The sequence below is a fragment of the Harpia harpyja genome, chromosome Z (genome assembly GCF_026419915.1).
Source record: "Harpia harpyja isolate bHarHar1 chromosome Z, bHarHar1 primary haplotype, whole genome shotgun sequence".
Taxonomy (NCBI): Eukaryota; Metazoa; Chordata; class Aves; order Accipitriformes; family Accipitridae; genus Harpia; species Harpia harpyja.
This window is the reverse complement of record NC_068969.1, coordinates 14024606-14047290: the sequence shown is the minus strand read 5'-3', so window position 1 is coordinate 14047290 and position 22685 is coordinate 14024606. Positions and strand designations below refer to the sequence as shown.

General features: G+C 45.2%; 1 protein-coding gene across 2 annotated transcripts in view; it reads right to left on the bottom strand.

Moving 5' to 3' along the window:
* Positions 1 to 22685, bottom strand: part of PLXNB1 (plexin B1) — a 68458-nt gene that overhangs the window by 17134 nt on the left and 28639 nt on the right. For both annotated transcript variants that reach the window (XM_052777727.1, XM_052777726.1), the window contains exons 4-20: positions 18698 to 18880; positions 18144 to 18272; positions 16265 to 16365; positions 15430 to 15562; positions 14558 to 14714; positions 11584 to 11692; positions 11382 to 11490; positions 9891 to 10751; positions 9337 to 9462; positions 8097 to 8219; positions 7005 to 7098; positions 6585 to 6751; positions 5378 to 5529; positions 3359 to 3464; positions 1582 to 1718; positions 769 to 945; positions 403 to 571 (exon numbers count right to left, since the gene is read on the bottom strand). In XM_052777727.1, the coding sequence (XP_052633687.1) occupies positions 403 to 571; positions 769 to 945; positions 1582 to 1718; positions 3359 to 3464; positions 5378 to 5529; positions 6585 to 6751; positions 7005 to 7098; positions 8097 to 8219; positions 9337 to 9462; positions 9891 to 10751; positions 11382 to 11490; positions 11584 to 11692; positions 14558 to 14714; positions 15430 to 15562; positions 16265 to 16365; positions 18144 to 18272; positions 18698 to 18880 (3033 nt within the window). The remainder of the gene's footprint in view (positions 1 to 402; positions 572 to 768; positions 946 to 1581; positions 1719 to 3358; positions 3465 to 5377; positions 5530 to 6584; positions 6752 to 7004; positions 7099 to 8096; positions 8220 to 9336; positions 9463 to 9890; positions 10752 to 11381; positions 11491 to 11583; positions 11693 to 14557; positions 14715 to 15429; positions 15563 to 16264; positions 16366 to 18143; positions 18273 to 18697; positions 18881 to 22685) is intronic.

The window sequence follows — 22685 nt, the reverse complement described above, 5'->3', positions numbered from 1 at the left end:
ATTTCACTGAACTCTGCCTGTTCTTATATCTCAGAGTGAAAGAGAGCCCAGGAACTATAGACATGGACTGAACTATACAAAAGGAAGAGTCTGGAGCATGGACATGCCAAGCTACACAAACTCTCTGGCTCAGCTGTAGATTTATCTCTACGCTGCCGCCCTGTTATTTCTGTCTCACATCTCAAGTCCTGCACATCGCCAAGCAGAGGCAGATCCAGCTCATGGAAATGTTTGTGAAAGTGCTTAACCTCTTAGTCTGGCAGAGAACACTTCCAATTGGCCAAGATTGCTGGTACAATCCAAGCAGATAACAGCAAACGGGGGGAAAGGCCCTAGGGACAGAAAGTCCACCTCTCCAGAGCAACACATCAACTCTTATGCACCCTCAGCTCCACATGCTACCTGCTGGACACTGCACAGAGCATCCTCAGGGCACTCAGTGTCTGGGATAATTCTGCGCCATCGTCCCAGTCCTCGGCGACGGCGTTCAGATGGAGAAACTGTAACTCGGATCTTTGGTTTCTGTACAACATCCAAGTTGTATCCATGAACTCTGAGCACTCTCCCTCCACTGAAAGAGAAAAGTAGGTGATCTCGCACACCTATTATTCATTAGCTCTGTCTTACCCATGCTCCCACCCTTCTGCTTATGCTCCTTCCTACAAGTCTGGCTTTACTCCAAAGTACAACTCAACAAGCAGATGCCATTGGTGCTGTAGTACCTGCCTCAGCACACAGCCCTGGGGAAGGTACACTCAGTCTTTCTACCTGAGGAAGCTTTTAGGTGGCTCTGCAAAAGTGATGTTGGGATCCAGAGTATATCTGAAAAGGGATCCTTCTAGTCTCCGCTCTTGGTCCCCATATTTGATAGTGACTGGGAGTTCTGCGGACACATTGCTGGGACTCGTCTGGCATGCCAGCTGATCCTCCGTCATCTCAGAGAGTCTTGGAGAGACAGAAGAGAGAACAAGGGATTAACACGGCCACTGCAGAGACAGATTTTATAGTACTATGCCTTACTCTTTGCAGACAGTCTGCAAACTTCTGGTATTTTCCTAAACTTAATGCTGAAAGGTCTTGTGCCTTCTCTAAGCAAGCAATAATTGTTGGGCAGTTGTCAGTCAGCAGCATGTGGACAAAAAGCAGGTACAGCCACTGTCCAGACTGAAGAGTCTGGAAGCATGCTACCAAGGCGTTTGCACCTTCTCACCAGCGGTGCTGTCAGGTGTATGTGTCCCAAGAAGCAAGAGAACAAGCAGCTCTTAGCGTTAGTCTGCAGGAGCCAACTGCAGTTCCCCATCAGCAAAAGCAGAGCTGCCAGGATGAGTTATAGTCCTGCCAAGAGACATGCAGAACAGAGGCCATGTAGCATTGTTCATGCCCAAGGGAACATGGGCAGGAATGTAAGATGGTGGAGGTTGCTGCTATGACCCTCAAGGGGAGGATCGCCTGGAACACAGAGGAGAGCAGAGCTCCAACAGCCTGTGCTAAAGGCTGAGCCAAGCAGCATCATGCCCTGCAGGGCTCTGGGAAGGACTCAGGGCAGTGTACAGCCAGCACATTGGCAGGCTGTGATCTTACATGTGGCAAGGGAGGTCTCCAAGCAGGACACTGATCTCACTAGGATGCCCAGTCAGCAGCTTTGAGCCCAGAAGGGTAAGGCAGGTTCCTCCGGCTTTGGGGCCCTGAGTTGGAATAATGGATTTCAGCTCTGGGTTCTAGAAGAGGAGGAAGGAAAAAAAAAAAAAAAAAAAAAAAAAGGACGTGAGTGACAAGAACCTCAAAAGATAAGGCAAGGAAAGAAAACAGCAGAACATGTTCAGTGACCTCCAGTGCTCTGAAAATAGAAGCTACAGATCCCAATCACAGACAGGCCTCAGCTAGGCTCCAGCAGCTACCTTATGGAGCAGAAGCGACAGAGGAGGGATCAATCACACCAGCAAGAACCACAAATCGGGGACCAGTCTTTCCACAGACTGCAAAAGTCAGATGTATGCTGCAAACAGCAGAGCTGTGAGCCTCACACACAAACCCTGGGATTAACAGTTCAAAGGGATTGTTCAGGTCAGTAACTGGATTAATAACTCAGGTTAAGAAAAACAAGGTAGCAAATAAATTGTCTGTTTGCCTAGTAGATGAGGAGATTACCAGCAGGGAGCTCTAAGAATTTATATTGAGACCTGTGCTGTTAAACATAGTTGTAGGTGACCTGGAAAGGGGAAATTAAATTTGATAAATTATTCAGAGTAACAAAAACTTAGTGCCACTGAGGAGCTGCAGCAAAATTTAGAGGAGCCAGGCAGAGTGGCACAAGTCACTGCTGATAAATGAAAAACAAGATAGATGAAGTGAGAAGGAGCAGGGACACTACAGCAAAAAAGCAACCCAACCATATGTACATAGTTGTGAGTTTCAAAATAGCTCCTGCCCGTTCAAGACTGCTTTAGTACCTATAACAACTCTATCAGCTGTAAGCACAGATCTCAACAAAAACACACTAAGTGGTAGGAATTACTGGGAAGGGAATTAAGAAAAAAGATCTTTATGCCACAGTAAAAATGCCTTTTGCACTTGCACCTTGAACATAGTATGCAGTTCTCATGACCCCTCAAAGTGGTGATAATAGAACCAAAACTAAGAGAAGAGCAACAAGCATAATCCAGTATATAAAATGGTTCTACACAGCCAAAAAAGGAACAGCCTAAGACTTTTCAGGCATCTCTTTCCCCTTCTGATGGGAGAGGGAGACATGCAACTAGGTACAAAACTTGTAAGTTGCACAGCAAGGATGAAAAGCAAGTAATTGTACCTAAAACCTACTTAAATAGTATTCATAGTTGCTGGGTTTAAGATATTAAAAAGTTATCAGAAACGTGTTTAAAAATAATAGGAAACATTTCTCCATACAATGCACAGTAACTGTGGACTTACTGCCACTAGCTGCTGAAGGTCAGAAGCCAAAAGTGTGTTCAAGCAGCAATTTGCAAATTAATAAAAGGAAAGTCAGAAGTCTTAGTAAACTGTCATCAATAAAAAAATCTCCAAATCAGAAAGGTACCCTGTATTTTTCCTCTTTCTTCAAACATGTAATAGTTACCATTGTAAAAAAAAAAATATTACTAGACTATGGAAACAGCACAGCTGTTCTTATAATCTAAGGGGGTGGGGGGAAGAAAAAACCTAAAACACCCCCCCGCCCCCGCCAAAACACCACACAATACAAACGCCAGAAAAATCAGATAAAAATGCCAGCAGCAAGTGGCTGGTAGAGTCCCATAAGTTCATTGCAATAGACAGCCATTTAGCAGAGGTACTGGAAGAACAGGGAAAGGTATTAAAGCAGCAATAGTTACATTACCTGATAGGTGAAAATATGCCCAGAAACTCCACGTCCTCCTCCAGGTACTTCCACCACAATATGCCCAAATCTCTCTGTCCAGCTCCCGCCAGTGATACATACGATACTGCAGGGCAATCCAAGAACAGTGTCACACCGTGGAAGAGCAGATGAGCTGTATCCATTGCATCATGTCCTAAAACCATCTAGCTACCACAGCTCCCTTCTTTCAGCCTTATCACATGCTCAGAATATACAACTGAACATTGAAAAACACCTTTAAAAGCTAGATTAGGTGCAGCAGAAAAAAGCAGGGGGTGGTTCCAAAGAGGCCCATCCTATCCAAGATTATTCTTTCTGGGACAGACAGGATGAAGCCCACTGTATCACAGATACACGAAGAGTCCAAGAACTCTGCTATTGTTCAGAGCTGATCAAATCAGTCCCATCCGAAGTGACCCCAGGCTAGCAGCAGTCAATCCACACATCAGTGCTGTGTCTGATGCAGAAGAAAACTCAAGACTCTGTGTTTAACAGGCACTGGTCTTCAGCCAGTGGCCTCTAGGACCAGCCAGTTCCCCTGATCTGCACCACCCATTCTTCCCAGCCCTGTTTCCAAACATAATTTGGTATGGGAGATGCTTACAAGGTGAAAAGTCAGGTTGTACTTAGATCAGGGCAGCAAGGAATCCCCTGTTACAGCACTGGTTCGCTAACAGAAAAACTACTCTGCAGGAGACTTCACAGCCTTCCTACACAGTAGGAGATTAATTTTGTCTGGGCCTTGCTCAGGAGTGGGTTCCAGGTTCACAGCTATATCCCCTCAACCAAAAAGACTCAGGAATTTGAACTTAGGCAGTGCAGTCCCAAGCCAGGACCCTGTGATGCCAGGTGATTTACAGATACAGAACAAAGACAGTGCTAACCCCAGAAAGATTATGCTCTAATTCTAGGATGAAAACAGAAAGCAGATGGATCCAGACAAACAAGGCGCACAGACAGGACAACACAGCTCAACACAGCAGGCCATTTCCCAGCAGGATCTTACCTGGCTCCCAAAGGGAAGGGTGCTACAAATACTGCTACCATGGAATGGAAAAATGGGTTTGTGATAGCTCTGATGAGAGGTTACTCACAATTGCTCTCTTCTTCTCCTGCTGGTTGCTTGGCTCCTCTCCCTCCCTTGTCCAAGGCTCCCACCTACCTGCCCTGCCATAGGCCAACTACACAAATATTCCTTTCTCCTTGCTTCCTAGCTACCCCCCAGTCACACCTCTCAAATCCTGACTACACTGCCTTGTTATATGGTCCTGCCCTGGCCAGACACACCAGCTACCCTGTTCTCTACCACTGACATTAGCTGGATTCAGCAGGACAGGTCTTTCTGCTTCTCATCCTCCTCCCAGCCACTACTTTTACAAGCATTGTGTGACCTGCCAGGCATTCCTAGCCACCAGAAGAGTGGCACAGGGCCCACCAGGACTCCTTGGTCTGTGCCTGATTGAGAGGGTCCTTTCATTAGGTTTGTTCCTGGGAGGTGGAGGTCTGGCTGGCAAGTGAAGAATAACAGTCTAGGTGTGTGCCCACTCAAGCAGAGGCAAGAATCTGTGCCGTACCTCCAACCACAGGTTCCCATCCTCACCCTGTGTTAACACGGTCAGGATATTTTCCTGGCAGTGACGCTTGCACAAGCCATGTCCGTTGCTTTATTGAAATCACCCTGAGGCTGGGAGAGACACCTATGAAACTGCATGGTTTCGAGCCTGTGACTCCCTGATCTGGCTGGCCTGTGGGCTCTGTACTGGCAGCACGGTCGGTATGTGACAGCACTTGTATATGGCCATCGCCTTGTACACAACCTTATCTCTCTAAGGTCACTGCCTGAGTAACTAATCAGTGACCTTACTCAGGGGCACTCCCTGGGGAATGGGCAAGGCTCAATACCTGCTACAGCAAAGGCAATGACATCTTAGGCTGGTGTCAGCAGCCAAGGGAAAAGCCAGCGCCTGCCTCTGGGAGGAGGTTTCACAGATACTCTACCTGCTAGAGATCTCATACTCTTGAGCATCTACGGCACAGGGAATTCCTGCAACAGTGACAGTTTCTGCAATGTCTTGATGTTTCTGCCCGAGGTTTGAGCCAGTGATGGTGATTCTAGTGCCACCTTCCACTGGTCCAGACAGGGGGTACACCTGCAAAGACATCCGCGCATGTGTAAATGTCACAGTATCTCAGACCTCTGCAGTCTGGCAACTGATCTACAGCACAGGGCCCTTCAACTGCCCCATTACAAACTCTGCCTGGTCAGGTCACTGCTATGGCTTCCTTTTACTGGCTTGGACTAGTACCAGGTTGCAGCCTCATCAGAAGAAAGGCCATGAAGAACATCACAGTCAGAGCCTTCTTTCCCATACCTCACTGTTGCCAGCAGTCCCCCCCCAGAGATGATAATCTACTACAGACTCCTAAGGCAAGGATTGCCTGCTTTGCCTTCTCATCAACATGCTGACCACTCCATAGGGCATTTCTGCTGAAGAGTGGGAATGCACAAGCCAATACATGTTACTAGTATTGAAGCAGCAAGCACCATTCCCCCCTCAGCATCAGTACGACAATGAATTGCATGCTGCACAAACGTCAAAGCTCTGTCCCTGAGCAGCATCCAAGATAAACTAAGACAAGATGCAGCACATGGAACTTGTGTGCCACCAGAGGGAGGACAAGCTGACAGCAAAAGGGACACATGGCTACAGACACTTGTCATGTGGCAGTTAGCAAGAAACATTTAAAATAAACAGACAAAAATAATTAATTCCAGTAACCTGTCATGCCTTTCTGATCCTTGCTCTGCTGTTATCATTAGGTTTTGCCCTCCTTTGCCCCAGGCTCAGTTGGGCCAACCTGTTTCAGGGTCTGGCTCGGGACAGTTGGAGGATCCAATCTGTGGACCCTTTCCCAGCTCCTGAATGATTCTGCTGCTTCTGGCGTGCCAGTTTCAGCTCACATGAGATACAAATGCATCTTTCCCCACTGTTCTCTATCAGCAAACTGAAAGCCCAGCGCAAAAGTCTAGCATCCTCTCAACACCGAAGGATCACAGTAGAATAGGACTAACTTGCTCTTCAGATGGCCATGTATTATTGAGCTGCACTGTTTGCACTCTGAGTTCACAGAGCCCTTTGATTTCAACTGGAGAATGGAGCCCTCCTTGCCCCGGGTGCAGTACACTAGTGAGCAAGTTACTCACAGAGTGAATGAGAGGTGCTGGACACAGGTCTTCTATCTCTTCCTTGCAGGAGCCCCTGAAGATACAGCTGGGGTTGTCACCTCCACACCACACACAGTTGTACTTTGAGTCAGCTGTTTGGCAGCGGCTACAATCAGTGTGTCCCACAGAGCAGTTGTAAAAAGTCACTGCAAAGGAGAAAAATTCAGAGTGATCTGGCAAACACCCCCTAGGGCACAGAACAACCCAGCAACTTGGCATCTTACACAGAACTCTCTCCTCCTCCCTCCCCTGTGACAAGCAACAGAAATCAGCCTGTATGTTTTCCTTAGTTTCCCTGCGATAGGACTACTACAGATGCAAAAAGCTTCATTCAAGGATTTCTCAATTCTCTTCCACCTCATCTGCTGTCTTTTTGCTGGGGAGGTGTTGCACTCCTACCGTGAAGGTCTGCAGCACTGTCCACTCGAAGGTTTTGTCCCCTCTGCACAAACACCACAGCGTTGAATTCAAGTTGAGGCGCTGTGTAACTGTACTGCAAAGACAAAGACCATCAAGACAAAGGACTTAATAGAGGCACAAACAAGCCAGCCGAATAGGCAAAAAGCATCAGCATCCATCCTGCATAATGCACTGGCACATAAAACCTACACGGAGCTTCCCGTGAATGTAGGCAAGGCAGCGTTAGCTGGGGCAGTAGCAGCACAGGCCTGTTCTCACTGGTTCACACAGTCACAATTCTGCTCTGGAAAGAGTAGCAGGCATTGGTTCACTAGGATGAACATTGAAAACAAATGTGTGCTCACAACAGTACTTGTCTAACTTCCTAACTGCATTCCTAAATGGCTAATTCCTATCTACAAGCCATCTGCTCAGGAAACTGCTCAAGCTGGCATTTCTGCAATTTCAGTAGAGCTGAAGATGTAGGATTACAATTGGTCCACAGGGCTCATGTGCACAAGAGCCTATGTTCCTCTCCCTTAACTATATGAGTTTGTGAACTAAAAATATCGCCTCTGCTTGCAAATCTTGCCCTAAGTAAAATCCACACATCATCCAGAAATGTATGTGGCTGTTTTAATTTTGCCTGTTGATCTTACATTCCACAGGCTAGCTTCCACCACTAAGAACAAAATCGGTATTAATAGCATTTTTCTTTTCACAAAAGAACCACCATCACAGAAGTTATGATCCAGCTAACCGTGAACAACAGTGCCTCAAGCTAAAGCAGAAGTGGCACCGTCCTGGCAGGTTGCAATGAGTGGTGATTTGGAGATGGCATCATCCCGTACTACAGAAAATGCAGCAATGGGTCACGTGGCTCAGACTGCACAATCTTTCTGCAAGTTGAAGATACCAGTACCACCAGGCAGCAGCATCACAGATGAGGGCCCTATAGTGCTAAATATTCTACAAATACTTTTGCAAAAATTGCTCTTTTCCCCAAAGAGCTTGCCTTCCAGACTGCTGTTTTGCTGAGCAAAAACAGCACCAGTGTGAACTCTGAAATGGCATCGTATTCTGAGCACTCACCTGGTTCATCTGGCAGGTGATATAACAGAGGGACTGGTTTGTTTCTTCTCCTTCCACATAAGCATCCATCACCACTGTTCTCCCCTCCAAATTCAAGACACATTCATAGTCCCGCTGCTGGTCCTGCAGAGAAGATACACATGGCACCATTTCTCAACTATATGGAGCTTCCTGCTACACAACAGTGTACTCCCGCCTCTCCAATTCAGTATCTTTTACCAAGCCACTTACTGTGCAAGCAGTGTGCTCCTCTCATTCCCTTCATTATGCCAACTCTATGCTATATTCAAGGGCTCCCTGTGCTGTCACTGCCTCCATGTATGAAAGGTAAACCAACACAAAACAAAACACCTAGAAGGGAGCACGTTGATGTCAGTGTGGGGAGAACTCAGCACAGGAAGAGGAATTAAAGAAAAACCAGCAGGACTGTGAAAGTTATGCCTGCATGTCTCTGTGAAACACTAGCTTGGAAATGAAGAGTAGAGTACACATATTAGGGCAGGGCATCTCAAAAAACACTAAGTACATATTTCTTCTCTCTCCCCCCTGTAAATCTTCCACTGAATTGCTTAGACACTCCCTGTAAAAAAGATGGATATGCATCTGTAACCAGCTCTGCTCCTCTGAGCAGTGCAGTATATCAGGTTTAACATATAAAGTAACAATTAGTCTGTGGGCTGCATGTTCTGAGGCAGTTGTTTGTAAAAGGTTACTAAATCAGTCTTCTGTCTTGAGAAGCAAAGAGAATTTTTATCAGAGGCACACCCAAGAAACATAGCTTTCAAGGGTGGTTTTCCCCATTGCAGAAGTTTCAGGTATGACAGGAATAGCCACATTAACATGAGCGTGCCAGAAAGCAAAGGGAACAGGTAACTTATCTTTAACCTAATGGAGACACAAACAATCAGCAGAGATTCAGCAGGAAGTTATTCCAAGAACTACCATCTACAGTGCAGCACAGGTGCAACTTAATCCAAACGCATGCAGATCTTCTCCAGCAGGTTGGTGCACACCTGTACTCTCCCTTTCTCTGGGTGACCTCCTACCCACCAATAAATCCAGCTATGTAATTCTTTATTCACAGAAGTAGGTCATACCTCTAGGTGTTTCTGAAAACAGGAGAAACCTAGGCAGAGCCACAACTGCCTCATTGTATTTTTAGCAGTCCAGCAGACAGGTTGCCCAAACAGTGCTCTGCATTAATACAGTTTCTCAATGCTGATGGCGTTGGGCTGACTACCTGATAGAGGTGGAAGTTCCTTCCCAGCAGGGTTATCTTCCTTGCCACATTGACTGGAAACAGCGAAGATCCCTGGATTCCCTGCACACAGGGACATGCATCTGGACCCCAGCTAAGCTCTTCGTTCTGAAAACAAACACAGGTCTTTAGAGAAAAAGATCTCCATGGCTCTGATACAGGGAATCAAAGCCTAACATGCCAACAGAGAAACAAGCCCTGCCTGAATGAAGACTCGGCCGTGCTTCTTTACCATGAAGTTACAAGAAAGCAATGCAAGAGCCCAAAGAGGTGAACAGCAGAAAGCTATGAATATGCTGGACATCACAGCAGCTGCCACCTTCAGGCCAGCAGCATTTCTACAAGACCTGGGAACCCTGCACACAATTTTCTTCCTCAGGCTGCCACTTCTCACCCTGCACATTACAGCGGTCAGCTTCTATACTCTCAAGAGGGCACAACCTCTCCTGCGTGCTGAGATACTAGGACAGCAATCTGTATGAAAGTTTCAAAGTGTTACAGCCTTAGACTGTGAATTCCAAAGCCCAGCGATTTACCTCCTCCCAAAACTCAGGGGCATCATACTGATAGTCGAGGTCTGGGTGGAGGATCCTGGGAAAGTCAGGGACATCCCTCTCTGAAGAATCACCATCACCCGACAGAAGAGTAGAAGCGGAGAAGGGAGACGTGTCATTCTCAGCCTGTAGCAAATCCATCCAGTCCTCTGTGTCCTGGAGCTCTGTGCCTTCCTCCAGCAGCCAGTCTGGGGGAGCCGATGGTGGGAGCTCTGAAGCAGGTAGTTCAGTTCCCAGCAATCTGGGAGAGTCGTCAGAGGCAGAAGGGCTCCCCGGCACCTGGCTGGGGGTTTGAGGAGATGGGATGGCAGATGTCAGTGCCTCTGTGGTAGGAAAAGAACTTGGAGGCCACTTGAAACTGGTGACATGAGGGGAAGGTGTTGCTGCTGCTGCAGACGTGTGCAGAGGACTACCCGCTAAGGTGGTGGGTGGGTTGGTATTCCGTGGCTCCTGGGCAGTGGCTGGCCGTTCAGTGGGCCAGGCTGCATGATCCACATTTTTGGATGGGCTGGTGAGGACAGATGCAGCAGGAGAAGTTGTCTCTGGCACAGTGACAGCGGGTTTGTCTGCTGGTGGTGGTAGAGGGGATTCTGTAACAGCCTGGAGAGAGGCTGCTTCAGTTGAGAGAGTCAAGTATGTATAGCTGAGGGTTTCTGTAGGCTCAGTCGTCGTATCTGAGGCTGCAGAGAGCGTAAAATGGTTGGGCTCTGTGAGGGGCACAGTGCTCGGTACCACATGCACTGGGGGAGTGATGGGTTTTGTGGCCGCAGTTGGGGGTGTGGTAGATGACTTGGTGAGGGGAGCTGCTGAAGAAGGAAACACGCTTGAGGGTGGGATCTGGGCCTAGAGAAAAACAACATGGTGGGGTGAGAACAGAGAAAGAAACGAAACAGAATAAAACCTAAGCAGAAAAACACTCCACATTACTTCCCATAGCAGTGACAACAAGAGGCTGCTTCACCTTCTGGATTTCAATGAGAGCTGCATCTCATGTCACCTTGTCTTGGGATGGGACTGGGGAATGCTCACAGTGCAGAAGATCTAGCAACATTCCCTCTTCCCACAGATGACTGCACTTGCCTCTGCTCAGAAGGAGGCCTGCCTGCCTTCATCCCCCATAAAACTCCAAGGCTACCTGTGGCAGCCACAAACTGGGCATCTGTTCCACCTCCCCACTCGCAGCCTCCCTGCCAGCTTGCTCTTTCTTGTCCCTCGCTTTGAAAACACAGGCTGCATAACCCCAAGAGAAGGGTGACCTGCTTCATCTGGTGGCAATTCCCCAGAAACCTAGCAAGGCCTTGTAACATCAGGGACGCGGAGCCTTGTGTCGCTCCAAGGGGAGACTGCTCCAACAGCTCACTTCCTTGCTTGACATGACTGACAGCTGCTATTTTACCTGAGAAGAGATCTGACTCACTGCAACTCACCGAGGCTGTTATATCACATAGGACTAGGACCAAGTAGGAGACGCACCCTTTCATTGTAGATAATGGTTCCTTCCTCACAGGCTGCTTTGTGGGTGCAGAGGTGCTGCTGGATGCACCAGTTACATCCCCAGAGACTGCTCACACACTTCTGGCACCTGGAACAATGATAGAAAAGCAGCTGCTAAGACGACCCAGGAAGGGACAGCCACCCTCCCTATAACTACAGACAAGAAAAAGCAGGTGCTCACGGTGCCGATTTCCACAGCAGGGCCACTGCAGCACAGTCATAGAAAGAGAAGTCCACAGAAGCAATGAAGATGTCATGGAAACGCACTACGAGCTTTATGGTGACATGATCTGAAAATGAAAATAAAAATTTCTTAGAAATGGAACCACTATAAGTCTACCATACTGTTAAGAGACACAGCATGCTTTAGGAAAGACACCGTCAAACATGGAGGCAGATTCCCTTCCACGCTTCTAGCATCTCAATCACTGGATTATCCTATGGACACTAAAAACAGGTTGGACAAGTTTGTCAGGAGTAGTTTATGACAGCTTTTGCCAACCCATGGGAAGGAAGACTAGTCTGAAGATCCCTCCGTCTTTATGTGCTATAATTCCACTGTCATTTCTGCATTAGACGAAGATGTAACATTCCAGGCTCAAAGCTGATTGTCTTCCTTTGTCATCCAAACAAAAACCAAACCCTTAGAACTGACATGCCCTTCACATACTGCCTTCACCTTGACAGCTTTGTTCTATGTCCAGACTAAGAAGTGAGTCAGTGAAGAGGTTTATAAGACTTGTAATCTCACTTGCAATGACTGAAGGCTTATCTGCTTTAAATCCAGGTCTCGTGTCAACTACAAGCCTCAGGATAGCCCAGTTCTCTTTGGGAAGAGACTATCACTGTTTTCCGATAGACCAAATAGCTGCAGAGATGGTCAAAACTTACTACAGCTGATAGCATGAGCCTGAAGGAGATACTTTGCATATGACAGTACTAAACCAGCTAATTAATCTTGTTCCAGACAAATGCTCCCAACCCTGGAGTTGGGTATTAGTTCTCCAAATAATGGGAACACACTGCACGCTCTGCTCAACTGCAGGAGCTGCCATTTCTCCAAGACAGTTTGCTATAAAAGTAAGTAATAAGAAGCTTGTCCAGTGTTCCTCTCACAGAATTCAGACCTCCTCTTGTAAGCAAGCTCTATTCGCAACAAAACAATTAACAAGTCTGGTGAAGGATCAGTCAGGCATAAGCTGCATTCCTGATAGGATGACAAGTAAAGCAGTATGCTGGTAAAACAGCTGATGATGAGGTGTGTATGAAAACCCACAATTAGGAGAAAATAAGGCTATCATATGCAGCTGGAGGCAGGAGTCACTGCAGTACTGTCAACTCCCATCACTGTCATAAAGGTGATTGCATTTTGCAGTGGTGGAAGGGCTAACACCTCCCAGGATTTCAGGGTTATGACACCATATTTACAAATATTCCTTTCTCCAAAAAGGCCATTATTTCCCATGACTGCCAATACTGTTCAACAGTACAGAAGATGAGGTCGTGCACTTGCAAATTGAGAGCAAGAGTTTCCGCTATCAACTTGGAGCTCAACAGCTTAAAGTGACTGATGAGCTGGTATGCAACCTTTAAAAGAAAGCTGAAAAAAGGCAAATATTTTAGTGAGCTGGGAAAAGTATTACAATTAGGAATAGAAAAGTGCCAGTATCTAAGGCGCTGATAAGACTTCATTTAGAAAACAGTGTACAATTCTGGTTACCAGCTTCAAATTCATCTTAGCAGAGCACAGAAGCCGTGCAAAGAAGAGCTAGCAATACAGTGAAGGAGAGAGAAATTCTGAGTAACAAAAGAAGACGAAGTTGGCACACAGTTAACATGGCAAAACTCGGTGCTAAGAATGCCTGGCCATAGTTCATTGAGTGGGAGAAGAGCTGTGGAAGAAAAAGGACAACACAAATAGATCAAATGGACACAAACCATCCATGAGCAAGTTTAGGCTAGAAAACAGAAGCAACTTGTTAAGTCTCAGAGACGCAATATTAAAGTCACATAGGTAAAGCATCTATGGAGTCTCGAAATAAAAGCAAGACTGACTTACAAAGGAGTCAGTAAGAATATCTGAAGCCTGGAATAATGGGAACTAGACTGTGGCTTTATCTACACTGATTTTTCACAACTGTGCTTAAATTCAGGCTCACATTTGCAGAACTAAATAGAGAAGCCAATTCTGGCCACTCGGCAGCAGCAGCGCATGAACCCCTTTCCCTCTATGCCTCACCACCCTGAGTGGAGACCTGGTTGATTTGTTCCAGACTAAAGTAATGTGAAAGCCAGATATAATAATATTGTAAATAAAACTAAAAATGAAGGAGTTTGAGATTGAATGAGTGTGTTAGCTGGGTTCTGCTGTCATGTTATTTCCATGGAGATTGCTTCAGTCCTATTAGCCAGCTGCATACTTGCATGGAAAATCTGTTTAGCTATTTAGGTGAATCGTGTGGAATGCTTCCCAACCAGCACCTGCCTTTTACTTCAGATGAACAAGCTCTTTGAAGACATCAGCTCATCAGAGCTCACACTGACAGGCTGGGTAAAATCCAAGGCAAAGACTATAAACTGAGAACTTTCCAGGTTCTTTAGAGTGGCCAATTAGCAATACTCAGCCAGTTATTGTTCACAGTAATAGAAGACTGACTATGTATTTTCTGAGGTTATGCCGCATTGCAGATTCATTTCTAACTTTAAGGACTGTGGGTTCTTCTTGCCTTTCCTTACATGTACTTCCTTCTCCCACTACTATGTGGATTTTGAGAAGATTTACATTTTGATTTAAATAATAAAGCAGTATTTAAGAGACTTCTCTCTCCAGATTTATGACAAAGCTGCCAAACCAGTCACCACTCTAGACTGCATTTCATATCATGTTCAGATTTGCATACAACCCTTCAAGCAGGATCTCCTTTCCAACTACCAGAATTTGGCATTGGAATTTGGCAACAGCCCAAAATAGCACAGGATGTGTGTGACAAACAAGTAGAAAGCAAACAGATATTATGACAGAATGAAATGAACACCTGCTGACAGACCACATACATTCATGGCTGTTAATTCTGGCAATGTGACGGACCTACAACATACTTTCTCCCAACAATGTTATCAGAGCTATCATGCTGCATTTAAAGCATTTCACTGACCTGCTCCTGTTGGCAAAGCTGGTGCTTGGCTGGGATCTGGAGAAGGACACATGATTCCTGACTCTGTCAGAACTGCTGGGCTTTCATAATCTTCAAAGTAACATGAGTAAAATTCTTCCTCACGCAGAGGAGGTAAGTCCAAGATAGCCAGGAATATCTACCAATTCAATAATATCCAGTAAATAATTTGCCCTCTAACACATTCTTCTTTATGTCATCTGATTTTCTGGTTCTGTTTTTTCAAAGCAAGAGCCCCATAAAGTAGTTATCTACCTATACACCTATTATTGCTATAATGCCTCCTAGGACTCAGTGTTCCATTCATCATCTCTTACCGCTCCCAAACTGAACTTGGCATCTACCAAGCAATTAGCAACTTCCCCCTTTGCCCAAGTCTCTAGCAAAAGACAGGTTCTTGCCACCTCCTGACACGACAGACTTCAAAACACTACAGCACCTTCTTAGCTTTTCTGCCAGCTCTCAGATGCCAGACTGAAGCCATAATTTTGGGTAACTCCTTTCAGATCTTCCTGACAGCAAGTGTCAGAAACACTGTGAAGCCACAGACACAGGTACTTTATAGATACTAAGCCAAGGAGGGACCCCACCCAAGCAGCCGTCAAATATTCCAGAATACCCAGTAACTCTTAGCAGGCAGGGACATTCAGTTTTACAGGGGAAAAAAAACCCAAACAATTAAATTGGCTGGTAGACCCAAGCTGTTAAGTCCCTTATGTGAGGCAGACAACATGTGCTTGAAGGCTCAGTGATTCAGTACCCCACTGAAAGCAACAGGAAAACTTGTGACTCCTCAGAGTTTGCAGGGGACTTTCTACATGCTTGAGCATCATCAGAGGATTGTCACCACTCACATTTCTCTTTTCCTCTCTGCTGATATTGGCTGGAGTTAGTGAGTGAACAGACAGACACTGCTGTGTGGAGTTAAAGCTCCAGAGCCACTGCTCACTCAACCTGGACCGCAAGCACTCAGAGCGACGGCTGCACCTGCAGGAAAATAGCAAGAAGCCCTATGAGAGATCCGTGCAGCCCTAGCAGGACATGTTCGGCTTCCAAGCTGACACTGGCCGTCTGAAGCCTTGCTGGAGTCTTGGGGAAGCTGCTACACAAGCCATGGAAGTCCCAGCTTCCCACCACCTTCAATAATACAATGAAGTGTTGCCAAAATATAGATGGGTAGGCACTTTTTGAGCTGCAAGGGTCATAAACTAGTTCTTACGGCATTCTACAGGGGGACAGAGCCAGCAAGCAGACAGACACACTGGAATAAACCATCTCTCATTAAGCAACATCAACAGGGGAGCAAGTGAAAAAGAGTGCCAAATAAACTGTTAAATAAGAGAGTGACACCAGAAGAGATAAGACAGTTTCTCTACATTTGAAATGAGGCAGTTTGAGCTGCAGTCAGACTAAAACCAGGCTGAAATCCACTGGACAGGAGCATCATGAGTGGTGACCAAAGACCCACAAAGCAATGGAAAGATACCCTTGTGTGCAACAGTGACTGCTGGCAGTGTTTTAGGGAGGCAGACAGAGGAATGTTAAGTTAGACAGAATCCCATAAAGAATATCCCATAAAGGAACTAAAACTAAATCCAGACACACAGACATAAGGGAGAGAGTAAGTGGAGACAATCCCTAAGCACTATCCCTCCAAAATCCTTGCAGGTGAACTGGGATCTATCTTACCGTCCCTGAAGGACACACCAGCCACAGTAAGGATCTTTCAATGCCAGACAGGATTCACAGTCCAAGTACAGGGAACATTCCAGTATGGGAACCTTCACCACCTGTCAGAGGAAGACATCAGTGTAAAAGCAGGGCACACAACACAGCCTCCAGGTCTATGGCTTCTTCTGCCTAACTAGCAGTTCCGTCATCTACATGCTCACTGAAACAACTTCTTAATCCCCAATATTCCATAAAGAAAAAAGGAACAAGTTTCCAGAGCCCATCTCAATGGCCATTTCACATATTGGTGAAGGACATGTAAATATCAGGCTGTACAGATGTACTGAGGCAAGCAAAGTGTATTGCTATTAACGGGTTATCTGTGACACTTTTTGCAAGAAGGAGACTTTATTTAGTGATAAAACTGTATTTGAACAAAATGGATCAAAGAATAGCAGACTGAATACCATTTGCTCTTTTGCTTTTCTGGACTCTGTTATGGGAGATAATCTCTCTTGACATATAGGTGACTGAAACTGAAGACAGCAGCTCCAGCTGAGGCCTCTGAATGCATCTGCACCATTGCCCAGCTCTATCTGGAAAAACTATCATTTTGACTAAAAGTAGACCAAGAAGCTTTGATCAATGTGGAACAAAAACCTTTTGCCATCTGGGTAAGTTTTACTTAAAAGACACTTCTGCTTTAATTTACCATCCTTGCCGATTTCAGCCTCTTGCCCTCTCTTTAATCTGCTACTACACTTCAGCTACTACACTGTCGGTTACTTTAAAATACCAACTTCTAATCCCCAACCTATTACTTTTGCTAAGTACATTTTTTAATTGACAGAACAATTACTGTTAAGGATATATTTCACATTTCCCTAATCTTCTTCCACTTACAGATTTCAACTCCTCCTTTTGAGTATCTGAACATGCACTGGGGGGGGGGGTGCGAAGGGAAACAGTGGTTTTCTGGCATGCTCTCATTTTTTGTTTGTTCTTTCCTTCAGAGTAACTCAAGGGCTGCTTTTTCCTTTGCTAGGAAAATCCTTTTCTTTCCAGCTCAAGGAACCAATATGAGCGGTGTTGTACAAAACCTCTCAAAGTATCCATAGTTCGATTTCCTACTCAGCAGACACCAATATCCCAAGATCCTGAGGCATCACAGTGCCTCCTCCAACTGCCACTGGGCACAAACAGAATTACAGAAAGCAAAAGAAGAGGGAAAGGTGCCTCGCATGGTTCCTTATACAGCTTGATTTCATCTGCAAGACTTATTATATACCCAGTCAGAGCACAACCCTGCTATCTGAAGATATTTACCACACATTTCTGCTTTTTGTAGGTTACATGCCTACAGAACAGCTTAATCTTTCAACTGATTAAAAACAGAAGTGTCACAGTTTTAATTACACAAAACTTCCCTTTTCTCTTTTTAATCTTTTGCAAAACCAAGACAGATTACATTACTTGCGAACCCTGAAGGCTCACATTCTTCTGCTCAGATAGAGATGCAAATTGTTGTCCAAACAGTTCCTGCTCAACACAGAGGGACCCAGGAATTTGCAGTCTCTTGCTTGTCTTCATGCCAATAGAGCAGCCTTTTATAACCTGCAGTTCACATTCCTCCATCACTGCTGATACAGTCTGACTGACTTAAGGAAACGTACACACAAACAGGCCACAGTTTAGGGTAACAAGACTTCTCCCTCGCTTCCTCCAGCTTTTGCAAAAGGCCAGTCCCCAACCCTGTAAGCCAGACTGGCATGCAGCTGCTGCCCAGCACAGGCTTAGCTACACACACTGTTTCTCTGCCTCCCCTACTCCCATCAGTAGCTTGTCTGGACCTCAAATGCTTTCAGCTCTTCTGTGGAAGGGATTTTATTGCTCTTACCATTGACTGGGTCATGACAAAGAGGTGCTCCTGCAACTGGTCAAACAGCAGGTCTCCACTCACCATGCTATTTAACTGGATAGCTAAAGACGCATATATATGTGCATCTCCCATTGCTCCTAAGTACACCTGCAAGAGAGTCACAGTTATATGCAGGCAAAGTATCACAGCAGGAGTTGGGGGTACCTATCCTACATCAGGAACAAGTTGGAACCACTGCTGAGTGTGAGGATTTCAACCCCCCACCAAAATCTCAATGCAGTGACTTCAGCCACATGAAGCACGTGCCTAGCAATACCAGTGGAAGCCACGTAGGATGAACCAGCCCCGATGCTGGCTCAGTGCAGATGTAACCAAAGGCAACGTGACCACTGTTTGAGGCATTCACATTCTCAACAGTCAGTACAGTGTGAGAAGAGACTATCTGATAGTAATGATCTTTAGTGGGAACCTGACTTCCCAAGGGACAAGAGAAATTGCCTTTTTTTCCCCTTGCACCTGAGCATCCCTGATTAGTTTTATCCTCTTTGCTTCCTGTCGCATCCAGATCATACCTTGTGCAGTCTCCCTCTGCTGTCTCCCAGAAAAGCAATAGTGTGGCCATCTTCCACATTCACTGCCACAGCTGTCAGACGGGCCTCTGTTTTCTCCAGGAGGGGGGCTGCTTCCAATGGTACCCGGCTGGCCATGGGGCTGGGAGTGTGGTCAGAGCCACAGGGGTATGCATACAGGGTGTCCTTTTTTGGGGAGTGGAAAGAACAGGGAAATCAGTTAAAAAAAAAAAAAAAAAAGGATACAAGGAACATTAGCACCTTTAATACTTCCCACCATCCCCTTCCACCCAAATTCCTTAAACAGGTGCACCAGCAGTGAATTCAGCTTTGAACCCCTCTAAGCTTTTTCACTGAGAGTAAAAAAAAATAGCTTTTATTAATTAATTTAGGTATGTTGGCTGTTTGTACCCTCACAGAATCCTGCAGACATTTCAGCAAGTCCATTCAGCATCAGTAATGAAATACATCGAAACTCCAATAAACTCTTAAGTTCTCCAAAAAACTTTACTGGCTCCACAGTGTCATGATACAGCTTTGGGGAAGATTCATTGTATCTTTCAAAGAAAAAACAAAAAGATGAGAATTCCTGCTTCCAGTGCAAAACCACCTCATCACAAGCATCACCACCAACAATTAGCATGGTTTTATCACCTACAAATTCTAAGCCTGAAGTAGAATCCCAAAGGAGCAGGACATACTTAAACACAGGGTGGAGCACAACCTGCTCCAAAGTGCTTACTAACTAGACGTAGAAATTGTAGAGACCAGAGACCCACAAAAAGTCAAAACAAGAGTCATCTCTGCATACTGCTTCAATCCTTCTGCATCTTGTGAGCTTTCTGAAAATTAACTCCAGAGCACTGTGCAAAAACCAGTCATCCTTCTGTTCCAGTTAGATCCCTCCCAGTCCCACCAAACTTTCACTTACTGAATTCTAAAGGAGACAGAATGAAAGCTGTCAACTTATTTACTATTTTTATGTGTAGAGAGAAGATAATTTCATTACAATTCATCTTTTTCCTAAGTAACAAACTCAGTCTTGTCTAGGATAGATCCTCTGTTGCTTTATATCTTTCTTGACACCCTGTTCTGCGTCCACTTTAATTTTACAGTATCCTTTTGGAGACTGAATACAGCTCACCCAACCAATTACTATTAAAACCACCATTTTTTAATTGATCAGTGGCTTGTCTTCAAATAATGTGGCTTGTACAAACTAATGATTTTCATCGTGAAATGCCTCATAGATAACAATTTCACCCTCCTCTCCAGCCCCTTACTAATTACTCTTACGAAGCTGCGTGTGGAGCAGAGGCATTAACTGCGCAGTCCACGCTGACTCCAGCTCCCTCTCTTGCCTCGGGCAATGTGGTTGAATTTAGACTCCTTGTGAGCAGAGTTACATATTCCTTCCTCTGATGTCTGTGGCTTTGCATTTGGCAGCACTGAGCTGCACGGTACCATCCGGCACCAGGCAATGGAGCCACCCCCGCCGGAGGTCAGTGATAACGGCACAACATGGCATTCTTGAGGCATCTGCTCATCACCCTCCGCCGACCCCACAGAAAACTTGACCTTCCCCCCCTCCCATTTCTCTGTTGTTTTTTTGGTTGGTTGGTTGGTTTTGGTTTTTAATACTTGACTGCTTTCTGGAGAAACTAAAAATGACCAGGAGCTTTTGACAAAGTCTATGGAAATCCCACAGTAAAATACATTTAACCTGCTGACCTCTATTCACTTCTCAAATATATTGCTATCTTAGCGGGGAGGCAAGGCTTGACACAGAGGTTCCATGTAAGAAACCATGCCAGTTAGACTAGCACTACTTTAATTCTGATGCTTTATTGTTTTCCTTTCAAATACTAATTCAACTGATTTTCTGCACACTAAGCATAAGTCTCCAACTTAAAGCCTCAGAGGAGGTTACAACTTCTAATGATTGTTAGTTTTTACCATCCTGTAAGCTATCATTCATTTTTAGTGACAGATATTTTTCTTACCAGGTCTGTCATTTGATTCTTAAGCTTCTTCAACCACCTTGTTGTAACTTAAAGATTTCTATTTCTCCAGTAGTCCAGTTCCTATAAGACTTATTAGGAAGTGGGCCACAGCCAAATTTCCATAATCAAAAGCATCAAGTGTTTATTTTGAATGGGATTCTAGCCATCTTTTGCAACCTTTGTATCAATTCAGACAAAAGTTGGAGCCTAACAACCTCACTATTGAGGCTGATTTTTCAAAATTTGCTTAAAAAAAAAATACATGCAAGTCAGAAACAGTTATATCCCAGTTGTGTTTAGCACTGCTGTTGCCTATATGTCATGCCAAGGGCAAGTCACTTCACACACAACGTTTATCTACCATAAACAACGTGACCTGTGCAAGCTCTCCCAGCACTGGCACAGCCTGCCTGTGGCCTTGCAGGGACTGTCTGCAGCACAGCTAATGACAGTCAACAGCTGAAACTTGTTCCATTCTACAGGATTAAGACCATGATAACTGTATAAAGTGCTAATATAAATTCACATAGAAGCTGTTTGAATTGTTTTCAGTGAATAAAATCTTGACAATGTAGCTGAAAATACACTTCAGGGATCATCCAGTGTCCTACTGCGATGCAGCAAGTTTGGATGAAGCTGCTGCCATGAATTGTGGTGTGCACTTCCTACATTGCACAGGTGGGCAGCAACAACAGGACAAATCTATATCTGTGCATAAAGAGGACTGCAAGCTCAGTGCAAAAGGACAAGTTACATACCTTAAAAACTACACCCACAGAAGATATGCAGCCTTCCCAAGCCTTGCAGAAACACATTTCACACTTCCAATTATCAAGTCACTAATGGCATCTATGTAGTTTCCTGCATCTGAGGACTAATGGATCTCCAGCTAACTGAACAAATTCACTGGTTCTGAAATTCTTATAAAAGCAAGCATTTTTTTTTCCAGTTGAAAAGATTGTATTGAACTGTAAAACTCAATCATAGCCTCTCCTGATGGGGTAAAAATTGGAGGCAGTGCTAACTAGGGAAAAGGGCATACCTTGTGCACAGGCTGGTTTGGAGGCAGAAAAACGTGAAATTAATTAGCATTATTCTTACATATGGCACAAGCTGCTGCCATTGAAACCCAGTTGAAACTGTTCCTGCATAAAATGTTCATTGACAGCCACTTCCACTCAGCACTGAATGGAGCAGGCTGGAGCTGGCACAGACCCTTATATGTTGTTAGATACAATCTTAATGACAACCGCTACCATGTACTGAATGGTGAAGGATAAAGTTTGTTAGGACATTTACATATCATTGGACGCACTTGTTAATAAGATGCCATACTTTAGTGAGCCCACTAGTACCAAACTGTGCAGCTGGGATCCTGGGATCATGCACCAGGAATCACACAGCAGAGACTGGCCTTTTTCTCCCACCCTGTGCACCCACTTCACTGGATCAAATGGTACAGGCAGACTCTACATCATTTTGAATGAAGGATTTTTCTAAAGTACTCACACCAGTTTGACATTTAAGTCCCTCAAGCTGCCCTAAAAATCACCTGTGACAATTCCTGCCATGCAGCCCAGCAAAGCACACATGGGGTATTTCTGAGAAATACAGTGAAAGCAGTACATCAAGCTGGGCAGTCTCTTGCTTCCCAACTCTTACATACTGCTCCTGACCCTACGTTTGTCCTGCTCCAAGTCTGCTCTTTACCATTCCCTTGTCCCTCAAGTATTCTACAGTCAGCTTTAGCTACTGAAAGGAAAACCATAATTTTAAAACTGGTTTTGGATCACACATCCAAACTCAGCAACTTCCAAAGCTCTGTGGTACCACTTTGCTCTTTGTAGCACAAGGCTGGGAAGAGGCAATTATATGGACAGCCTGTTCTGTAGAAGGAAGACACAAGATAACATGCTGTTCTGCTAAGGACTAGCAACGCCCTCGGTGAAAACAGGCTACTCACAACCACAGAGCCTCATGCCAGGACA